Source organism: Glycine max, chromosome 15 (genome assembly GCF_000004515.6).
Source record: "Glycine max cultivar Williams 82 chromosome 15, Glycine_max_v4.0, whole genome shotgun sequence".
Classification (NCBI taxonomy): domain Eukaryota; kingdom Viridiplantae; phylum Streptophyta; class Magnoliopsida; order Fabales; family Fabaceae; genus Glycine; species Glycine max.
In genome coordinates, this window is record NC_038251.2 from 14,636,853 (window position 1) to 14,649,039 (window position 12,187).

At 33.7% G+C, this 12,187-nt stretch overlaps 1 protein-coding gene across 1 annotated transcript; it reads left to right on the forward strand.

The window, feature by feature from the left end:
- Positions 1-3,355: 3,355 nt before the first annotated feature.
- LOC102660146 (protein SMAX1-LIKE 4) lies at positions 3,356-8,149 on the forward strand. The gene is made up of 3 exons (XM_006597742.4): positions 3,356-4,986; positions 5,603-5,813; positions 6,343-8,149. Exons 1-3 carry the CDS (start codon positions 3,662-3,664, stop codon positions 7,984-7,986), a joined length of 3,180 nt encoding a protein of 1,059 aa, XP_006597805.1. The 5' UTR covers positions 3,356-3,661; the 3' UTR covers positions 7,987-8,149.
- The last annotated feature ends 4,038 nt before the right edge of the window (positions 8,150-12,187 follow it).

Below are 12,187 nucleotides of genomic sequence, written 5' to 3' on the forward strand. Positions count from 1 at the left end.
ATAATGTTTCAATGATTTGGGCACCCCCTGCCAATCAAAACCACATATCCTTTTAAAAGGATTATTGGAGGGCATTGATGACCCCAAAATGAGCCATGCCAGCCTCTATAATTATCTACTTAATTAGGGGTGCTCCATTTTGAATTATACGAAAAGGATAAAAAAGAGTGCTCAAAGAACAAACATACATGCCCCCACCTGATCACATACTATGATATAGCTCATTTGTTTTAGCTTTTTTTTTTTAATGTTTTCGCAATAAGCTATCTGATCATGTATATGAAGCATTCAATCATGAGGGAAATGTAAAAACGACAAGAGACATTAAACTCAAAAGGGCATGTTAATTATATGATCTATTCAATAAATAAGCTTTTTAGAAAGTAATATATCATCAGATGCTATGTATCAATGAATTTGACTGCAAAAGAAGAGCTAATTAATTTTTACTCAATCTCAAAAGTTTAAACGTCACAGGAACTGCTGATCTGTGCTGACTAAATATATTTCTTCTGATAATAATAATTTTATTTTAGAAATAATATTCTCTGTTCAATCATCCCTATGGTACTTGTTTGAAAGCTTTAGTATAATTTGAATTTCCATACTTTCAAACGTAGCACTTCCTTTGTTATATAGGGCATTAATTAACTAGCAGATTCTTTTGGCTCTTTTAATGCACTGGGGAATAAGAAAGTTGCATAATGAGAATATATGCTTTTGATCTATACTCTTTTAGTATTATTTTTCTCCTTTTGTTTCTTTTTATTCTTCAAAATATACCTTAAACTCTTAAACAGATCCTAACCTTGGAATCCACGCTATATATATACTTCCAAAATCTATCTCTCCACATTCCCTAATTTTTATCTCTCCCATTTTTCTCTTTAAAAATGATAAATTTAAAAGTAAAGGTATATAATGATTAATTTCTCATTATGCTTCGAATCTTGCAAGGTCAGATTAATATGACTACGTGAGGACCCATATGCTTCCTTATTATTCAGATGGTCAAAGGAATGTCTAATCGTGCGTTATTACTAATTATTTTGCGTGGTAAGACTTCAAATTATACGAGTACAAATAAAAAAAAGGTTAATACAATTCAGGAAATACTATTATTTTCGTGGATTGATTTTAGGCTCTATGGCCTCAAATTAAGATACTAATCAATTATAGTAATTAAGTCACCGAGTACTAGACTCTATATCTGTATTAGTATTATTTTCACTCTGTTCCTGTAAATTTAATTACCAAGTCTTGTTTATTCATCAAAGTAAGCTAATTACTGAAGTTGCATATCTTCTTTTCCTAATTAAAAGTAAAATATCTGTCGGCATACATAAAATTAAATCTTATAATAATATATATTTAAATATTCAACTTAACACGCAATTAAGTACAATTGTATACAATGCTATGTACTATCTCAAGATCACAAGATATCCTAGCTACCTTTCATGCATCTCGACGAGAATCTGTTGCAATGAAGATAAGATAAATATTCTTTCTCACACCCCAAAAAGAAAGAATGAAGAAAAGTAAGAGAGGATAACACATAAATAAATAAAAGAGATATATATTGAAGTGAGTAATCTTAAAGGGTAAAAACATGTTATGAAAGTAGTCAAAAAAGTTACATAGCTGAAAGTTGATAATAAAACTCTTACAGAAATGTTTTCTGGCTTGCAAGAAAAAACAAATGAGGCATCAGTGTTTGTATAAACGAAATGGGAACACAAATGAGTATGCATAATAACAGTATATTTCAGTTCTCTGCTTCCTTATTTTGGTAACACAAAAGGTTTTTTTTTTCTAAGTGGGTTGGTTGGAAATTAGATGAGATTAATAGAAAAAGGTCATTGCAGTTTGCAGGAGGAGGAGAGAGGAGAGAGGGCTGAAAAAGATCCAATAATGCTGTGAAGGCATAGCAGACAGAGAGTTGCTTTTCGGGTACTTGGGGAATAAAATGCTGTCTCTCTACGAGGATTGGCGTGAAGAGAGAGAATGAGTGAGAGAGAGTGTTCCTTTTATTTTACTACTACTATCTTTTTTCTCTTCACAGCAACCTCATTGTCGTTGAATTTGTAGCTTTGCATATTCATATAGTAAATAAATGAGAAAACAAAGTTCAAATAATGAAATAGTATATAATAATACTAGTAAGAACGAAGGAGTTATAAGTCAGTTGATTTGATTAAGGACGTGTGAGTTATTATAAAGTTTTTAGTATTTATATGTGATTCTTATTATGGATAAAAAAAATATATTACTAATAAGAAATTATATTTGTATAACAAAGATAGATATGAGACCAGAAAATAAAAATAAAATGATTAATGTGATAGAAACAAATAAAAGAAATAAGAATATTGTATGAATAATGTAGCTTATATAATCTATCACTTTTTTTCCGTTTTTTTTTTTTATCTCTTTTCACCTTCCCAACTTTCTACTTTAGTACCTTTTTTTGAATTTCTGCTGGGGTTGTCTGGCTATTCAAAGGATGATGTGGAACGAGGGAAGCTTTGTGACTCCAAGTAAAAATTTTGAATTGTGGGTCCCTTTTGTTGTGTTGTACTCTCCAATTTCCTACGCAACCTCATTTGCACAAAAATGGCACACATTGCATAAAAAAGAACATAATTTAGTTCTAAGTATATCATCTAATTAATCAATGGAAATGGAATCAAATAGTTTCCATACTCCCTTTGTAATATGATCCTTTAACATGCATGCATATTGCTGTTGCAGCTATAGCAGATGACTGCTATCTACAGCTTTTCACCCTTCTATATACAATGCCTGATTGATACAACTCAAATTCAGCAACAATGTGTGCATTGGGGCAATTGGTATTTTTTTTATTAAGGTCCAACATAGTGAAACCATACATGATTAGAAAACCGACATTCTAATTATGATTAAGAAAATAATTAAGTCCGATGTATTAAAAATCAGATAATACTTCATTACATCGGACATGTTTGATTTACAGTTAAAATTTTTACAATACACATTTCAATATAATCCAATGGATAAAAACAAAATAAAAGAAAAAAAGACTTTAATCCTTTTGCAAAAATACTTTTGCCTCAAACATATTTTTCACTTGATTTTCAAACATACACTAAAATAATTATTTAGATTATAGTATATGGACTGCACCTAAAAGTGTAAACTAGAGAGAGAGAGAGGGCAATGAAGTGGAAATAAAAAAGCTAAGAGAAAAAGCTGCTGCTTTAAGCTAAAACCAAAAGAGAATTAAACAAAAGTTAAAAGAAAAAAATGAAAATAAAAATATAATATAATAAATAAGGAGTGACAAGAAGTATACTACTATAAAGAAGTAGTGAGGCCTAGTCTTGTGTTTCTAAAACTTAACTACTTGCTCTAAGCTTTGTGACACAAACTCTGTCTCTCTCACTTTCTTTCTCTCATTCTTATTCTACGTTTTCTTCTCATCTTTCAGAACTAGCTTTGTTGAGTTAGTTCCAGCAGGTTCCTCTAATCACAAAAGGACTAAAACCTAAAAGGGTGGTGGTGGTGTTTGGAGAGAAACAAAGATAAGAGTAAGAACAGAAGCAGTGTGGTTCTGAAGAAAAAAAGGGTTTGTTTATAACACAAAGGGGGTGTGGGGGGTGGGGTTTTATCCAAGGTGATGCGCTCAGGAGCTTGTACATTGCAACAGACCCTCACAGCGGAGGCTGCTTCAGTGTTGAAGCACTCTCTCGGGTTGGCACGCAGAAGGGGCCATGCACAGGTCACCCCTCTGCATGTTGCTGCAACTTTGCTCAGCCTAAGAGCCAGCTCCTTAAGAAGGGCTTGTCTCAAGTCTCAGCCACAAACACATTCTCATTCTCATTCACACCCTCTTCAGTGCAGAGCCCTTGAGCTTTGCTTCAATGTTGCCCTCAACAGGCTCCCAACCACACCTGCTGCTGCTGCTGCAGGCCCTTTGCTCCACACACAGCACCCCTCTCTCTCCAATGCTCTCATTGCTGCTCTCAAGAGAGCACAGGCACACCAGAGAAGAGGCTGCATTGAGCAGCAGCAGCAGCAGCCTCTTCTCACCATCAAGGTTGAGCTTGAACAGCTCATTATATCTATCCTTGATGACCCTAGTGTTAGTAGGGTTATGAGGGAAGCTGGTTTTTCAAGCACTGCTGTGAAGAGCAACATTGAGGACACTTCTAATTCAGCACCTTCTGTTTTCTACAACAGTTCTGGTGGTGGTGTTTTCTCTTCTCCTTGCTCACCTTCCCCCAGTGAGAACAACAACACTGCTAGTGTTTTCAGGCAAAACCATTTCCTTGCTGCCTACACTTCTAATGAATTTAGTACTTCTCCTTCTCCACCACTTTTGTTCAAGAAGGCTTCAGTGTTTCCCATCACTGAGTCACCACCACCTTCTTCTTCTTCCAAAGACGATATCAAGGTGGTGCTTGATGTCCTCTTGAGGAAGAAGAAGAGGAACGCTGTGATAGTTGGTGACTCAGTGGCACTCACTGAGGGTCTTGTGGGGGAGCTTATGGGGAAGCTGGAGAGAGGAGAGGTCCCTGATGAGTTGAAGTCTACACATTTCATCAAGTTTCAGCTTGCACCGGTTTCTTTGAGGTTCATGAAGAGGGATGAAGTGGAGATGAGCCTCTCAGCACTGAAGAGGAAGGTGGATTCTGTTGCATCAAGTGGAGGTGGAGCCATTTTCTATGTTGGAGACCTGAAGTGGACAGTGGAAGGAACAAGTGAAACAGAGGAAGGTGGTGGTGTTTGTGGCTATTATAACCCTGTTGTTGATCATCTTGTTGCTGAAGTAGGGAAGTTGTTTTGTGACTCCAACACTACTAAGGTGTGGCTTTTGGCCACAGCAAGTTATCAAACATACATGAGGTGCCAAATGAGGCAACCCCCTCTTGAGACTCAGTGGTCTCTTCAAGCTGTTCCTGTTCCATCAGGTGGACTTGGCTTGAGCCTCCATGCTTCCAGGTAATAATTAGTCTCTTGTTTAATCACTTTTCATTAGTTTGTTTATTTATAGGAAAATAAACCAATGTGAGGAGATTAAAACAATTCACCCTCTCTCTTCAATCAATTAAGTTAGACTCCGTCGTTCACTTTCATTAGTTTAATACCAAAAAATGTAATTAATAATTAATTTGAGAGGTTAATTTGCTTTGCATTTTGTTGCTAAGTACTACGTACGGTCTCTGGACTAATGCCAGAAGACACTGTCAAGAATGGTTGGTTGGTAAGGTAGACGTGAAGCAGTGCCTTTCTGCTTCAACTTTTTTTTGTCAGTATATATAGAACCTCTTAGACATTACGGATTCACATGGTGCTGTGTAGAAGGAACCGTATATACTTTACCAAAAGGAAAATAAAGAAGAATGAGTTATATATAATATTATTCCTTGTTACAAACATTTCATTTTCTCAAACATGATTTTACAGTAACATTTTGGAAGGTAGCATGAAAATGTTGCAAGAATATTGAAAAGTACACCAACTAGCTTCTGATGATGCAGAATATACTCAAAACTCCAGAAGTGTCTATATGATTACTGTTAGATGTTCATTGAATCTTTCTGCACTCATTTTGCAGTGTTCATGATTCAAAGGTGACAATCTCCCAGAATCCATCTCATATGATGGAAACAAAGTTCTTCAGTAACAACAAGGAGGAGCAGGATAAACTCAACTGTTGTGAAGAATGTGCCTCCAATTATGAAAAAGAAGCTCAATTGTTCAAACCAGGACAGAAGAAACTGTTACCATCCTGGCTTCAGTCTCATACCACCGAAGCCCATCTAAAGGTAAAAAAAATAGCAAAAAAAAAAAAATTCCCTCTAATCTGAATGGTATAGCCATACATTAATACATAAATTGTTAAGATTAAAATAAAGTCACTTTTTAAAACACCCAAGTGACTTGTGTGTTGTGTGTTTTAATCTTAACCATGTATAATAAGGTCTAATTATCAATACTTATTCATATGTGAGGTATTAACATATTCCTTGTAGAATATCTTAGCAAATTACACATTTTTTTAGTAGTATTCTAACAAGATCAAGTTATAAATTTGTTAAGGTATTCTGTTTAGAAAACAAGTGGGAGTATATTACAATCTGAACAAAATTGTTTCCAGAATTTAGTACATATGTACTTAAAAGTTTTACACTATTAATCAATTAGACATTATTATTTGAATGACTCATAAGATAATTATTATAAAAATCAACAAACTTATTATACCAAATATTGTGTGATTGAATGATAATGTACTATTTATTCTTGTTTCTATTGTTTGAGATACTTGCTTATGAACAAATTCAATGTTTTCAGGATGAGTTAACTCAGCTGAAAAGGAAATGGAACAGACTGTGCCACTGTCTGCACCAGAGCAAGCAGCCTCAGAACCAATGGAGCAACACTTTACATGGAAATTATCACAGTTCAAATGGCAAGATCTACCCTTACAATTCATCATACCCCTGTTGGCCAAACCAAGGCAGTGTCTTCACAGATTCAAGCTCCATATCTTTTGCTGATTCACCTGCTGCGAAACCTGCTTATAGCTCCAACAACATAGTCCCTCGGTTCAGGCGCCAGCAATCATGCTCCATTGAGTTCAATTTCAGTGATGTGACTCAGAAAAAGCCATCATCCACAGCCTTGGATTCTCTCAAGGGCATGGAAGGTAATAATAGTGAAGTAAAGATTACTCTTGCTCTTGGAAATTCAACATTCGGTGGTTCGGGGCAAACGGTCGAAAATATCATAACTACTACTGATAGAACACTGCGAAGAGCTCATATTTGTAAACTGTTGCAGGAGAATGTGCCATGGCAATCTGAGACAGTTCCTTCCATAGCTGAGGCATTGGTTGATTCCAAATCTGCAAAGCCAAGTGCCACTACTTGGCTTTTGTTGCAAGGAACTGACTCTATTGGGAAAACAAGGTTGGCACGTGCCATTGCAGAATCAGTGTTTGGCTCAGTTGATTTTCTCCTTCACTTGGACATGCTGAAAAACAACAAGGAGAATTCAGCAACCCCATTTTGTGAAATGGTAGCTGGAGCACTGAAGAGCCATGAGAAGCTTGTGATTCTGATAGAAAGTTTGGATTTTGCAGATGCCCAATTCAGGAAGTTCCTTGCAGATGGGTTTGAAACTGCAAAGTTTGGAAATTTAAGCATGACTGAGGAGAGTTCAGGCCAAGCAATATTCATACTGACCAATGGTGACACTAGGAGCAATGAAGAGAAGAAAACCAACGACTCGGTGATGAAGTTGGTGCTGCAGATAAGTGAAACCAAGCCTACTTTGGAGTCTTCTCCACATTGTTTGGGCCAGAAGAGAAGGGCTGAAATACTTGATTTGTTTACCAAGGTTAAGAATCCAAGGGTTGAGGAGAAGGAAGAGGGTAGAAAAGTCTTTTTAAGGCATTCAAGCTTCAACCATCTTGACCTGAACATGAAAGCTGATGAAGAAGAGGATGATGATGAAGGGGAAGAGAAAACAGGTGGAAGTAGTCCAATATCAAGTGATTTGACAAGGGAAACAGTGGTTGATCCATTGAGCTGGAATGGTGCACTTGAGTCAATTGAGAACCGGTTTGAGTTGAATGAAGGTCCAGAGAGGGAGAGGGAGGTGGCAGATATGTTTCTGTCAAGGATAAAAGAGTCTTTTGAGGAGGTATATGATGATGATGATGGGGTGGTGGTGAATTTTACTGTAGAGGAGAGGGTGATAGAGGAAATTGGTGTGGGGTGTGGTAATTTTACTAACAGCATGTTTGAGAAATGGCTGAAAGACATTTTTCAAAGCAGTTTATTACAGACAGTTAACTTTGGTGATAAGGGGAAGGAAGGGGGTATAGGTTTTACACTTTGTTGGGGTGGTAAAGGAGATAGGAAATCGGATAGTGATGGGTTCATGGGTTCATGTTTGCCCAAGAATGTCCAAGTTAACTACTTCATGGATTGATGATGACTGACTTTGGATAGTGGGTGGGGGGGTTTCTTGTAAAATGGTCCACAAGTTGTAAAATGCAAGTGAGATAGGCTTCGTGTAACTGCTAATTTTCATTATAGAATGTGTTTGTTTTTCTTCTGCTTTCAAAACCTTTTGTCAACAACTTTTTGCAGCACTTATTTTGAATTTCTTTTTCTATAATGAATTTAATTTCTATGCATCGTTACATGGTCATTTAACCAATCAGAAATCATAGTCAATATAAATTTTAAGATAGTTATTATAGAAATCAACAAACTATCATATATAAATATATACCTTGTAATTGGATATGAGTATAAAAGGTTATTAATGCAATGTGCAAATACTAGTTACTCTTTTATAATAGTTAAAATATCTAAGAATCCAATGGTTTTGCTTATCCATGTGGCAGGAATGTTACTGAATCCAAGTCTGTCGGGGAATAAAGGGAGTGGTCTGGAATAATACTGTGTCTAGCTGTTTGATCCATGAATTGAAAATGTTGAGTGCATGCTTCACAATTATGAGCAGCATCTTGTTATGACATCAATGAATTTATATTTTGAGGAGCTGGTGTAGTTGAAATAAATTATAAATTTTAGGTAACATATATCATGGACTTAAAGATGAAGTTTGTCCATTTTGCAAATACTTGATCATGTCTTATTAAGACAACTATTATGAGCCATTAAAATGTAGGCAGGGCTCTTCTAAAATGAACTTGTCTTTAATGATGCTTTTTATTTAATTTAAAACGTATTGTGAACTCAATTTCCTAAAATTTAAGGTGCATACAATGTTATTTGCTTATTTTAGGAGACCAATTTTCTAAAACTATTGTCTGCAAAATGTAAAATATTTTACATAATTATTCATATACTGGTAAAGATGAAGCTACAACACCAAATGATCATTTGTTTGACAATAATTTTAATGAGGATTTTTTATGCTAATGATAGTCTGCAACAGGGTCATCCATCCACATAATGTCTCTTACAATAACATGTGCATCTCTAGTTAGAGGTGTCCACTCTCCACGGCCAGTGTGAACTACATAACTACATTGTAAAGGTATACCTATTTCATTAGCCATTTCTATTGTGATTCAATCCTTATATATCTCATATATTATGTGGGAGATTATTCAACCTAAATTAAGTTCAGAGGATTGAAGATAACAAAAACTTGGAAGGAATTTGAAAGCCATTGACCTTCCCTTTATGTCACTGTTGAGGTAGCAAATCAATTATTAGGTAGTAAATCATTGAGGTTGTAAAACACTGCCGAAATTATTGTACTTAGCTGTAGCTAGTAGATTAAGTAACCACTATAATAAACAGAGTTTGTAAGTGATCCATATTCAGTAACCATTGGCCCATAAGGGACAAACTAATCATCTTGTTTTACCCGTGACTTCATCATATAAATTCAAAAATATTTTCTTCCTTGATATGCTATATAGATTAATATAATCTAAATTAAATATTTAGAGTAGGTCATATTAGGATTATAACTAATGGTTTGCGACTGCAATTTCAGCTGCAATGTCAAGGTTTTGGGGATTTATCTTGCATCATATGATTATTTATCCATGTGTTTAGCACCCAATTTTGAAGCAGCTTATCTCTAATTATTTGGGTTTAATGTTTTCTTTTGTTCTTACATTTGATGTAAAAATACCAATTTATAACATGTGTAAAAACACTCTTTCTATAGATTGTACCAATCACATCGTGACCATTCACATAAATTACATCAATGCAGTCCATGTAATTCATGAATTGTGTTAAAAAAAAAAAAAACAATCAACTTGTCAAAAATAACTGTATTTGGATAAATATTTCTAAGAATATGTTATTTCACAAGTTTCTATAGATACATTAATTATGTTTGAAAAACAAAACTTTTTGAGTTTTATTAATACCCCCCATTGTTCTTGTGTTGCTTTTAATCCATGTCCTTCGGCCATGTACAAATATATATGCACCAACCCAATGAAAACCAAAAATAAGACTCCACTACTACAAGACATTGACGCTTTCTGGTTTAGAGTTATTTCTTCAAAATTCTTTATCATTGCTTTGACCCTTAAAGGTTGCATGATTGAACGGCGTATGTGGGTCCTGTCTTCCCATCTTAGAACACCATCATGGCTTTGATTTTCTGCGTTAGATTAAGATATGATCGTAAAATTTTATATTTTCTTTAGTAAAAGCACTCGAGTGTCTTGCTGTTTTAATTATGTAAAGTTACTCCATGATAACTGAATGATAGATATCTCTTCAATATAATTGTATTGCAGTGTGGCCCATATTAATAATGGACCACAGCAGGAAACATATTCTACATGGTGATTAAAAACAAAATTAATACGTACGAGACCATGTGTAATTAGTAGTTTCGTTCTACGAGATAAAAATACAGATTTTGCAGTATGAAAAAAAAAAAAAGAAAAAAAGAGTCAATAATAATAAAATGATAATTTATAATTGAACGTGTGCCAAAAAAAAGTATACGTTACAGTTTACACACATTATATAAGAAATATCTATGTTCGATCTATAACATTTCAAAAAGTTGCACTCTAAATTAATTTCATGTGACTAAAGTGAGTGCAAGCTGTGTATGAAATAAAAGTGGAACGTATATATACCTTTCTTGGGATTTAAAAAACATATAACAATTTAATTTAGTTTTAGAAATTACATTGTATTTTGTGTTAGTGAATCTTCACTAAAACGCATTCCTTCAATTTTAATTTTTTTTAAATACTTAAACTATTTCTGTACAAAATATTTATAGTTTCAAACAAGTAAAAAATGAACAAAAGAATAAATATTTAACATTTAAAAATATTTTATTTCAATTTAGTAATCAGATACCACATTAAACATTCAATTAATTAGCTTAGAATTGAGTAAGATTATAGACAATAGAATTCTCCATACCAAATCTTATCATAACTCTATTTTTGTTTGGATATATTCAACTTTGAGATCAATGGTTAAGGTAATTGTTTAACTTTGAGATCAATTAATTAGAAATTATTTTAGTTTAAAAAAAATATTCTTATCGCATATGATGTTTTATTATTAAATGACAGATGATGTAAAATTTTATACAGTATCACTGCATTCTAATTAAATTCTTTAAGATAAAATAAAGTTAATTTTTAGTTTCCCTAGGTTGAACTACATTGTTCAATTCTTTATATATAAGTCCACTTTAAACGCGTAAAGTGGATTATATGAATCACGATCAAATAGATAGCGGGGGACTCTGCCGTTTTCATTTGATTTATTTACATGGTTTTATTCTGGTTGTCACTTTCTTCTTTAACCATGAGAAGAAATAGTAAAGCATGTGATAGGGTGGAGTTTTTCCAAAAGCAGTGTAGCTCTTACTAAGATTTCATAATTACAAACTCCATTTTGGTATCTTTTTGTGATGTTATAGGGAGGGTACCTTCATTGTTTTGGGTCCCTCAAGCTTTCTGATTGAATTAGTGCTCTAAAAGAGCTATCAATAGTGTTCAGTTGGAAATAAAAGTGTACAATGATATAATTGTTTTATCCAATCATCACTGTTGAGAATGCAATTAATTAAAACCTTTTCAAAAGAATAGAAGATGAATAACCTAAAAGATATTAGCGCAATAAGCCTGAAATCATTACGGTTGTAGTGTTGGTGTGCTTTATCTTAATTCTTAAGTGATGTATATAATTTTTTTATTAAATCAAGATTTAGGATAAGGGTAGACAACCGATTTAAAATTAAGGCAAATTGTCAATGATAATCAGAATACAAAGATTATAGACTGATGACTTTTTTTAGTTAAACTTAATTCATGCAATTATGATGATGAGTAAAATGACTACCAAATGAAACTTGAAAAAATAACACAAAATGTGATGTAACCGTGCCATGCGAAAAGCTCTGCTCACAAATTGCTATGAGAATGTTTTGGGTTTTGAGCAAAGATACTAGTTTACTAGACTTAATATGTTGATTAGTATCATTATTTCCAATTTTGTTTTCCCTTTGGCATTTTCTTGGTACTATTTTTGGCCTCTCAATTATCTGATACAAAATTAAAACAATTTTTTAGTAATTAGCTTTAAAATAATTAAATTAAATGTGTAGAAAAACTAATTATGCCTATAACCAAATGATAAATAGAAGTAATAATATC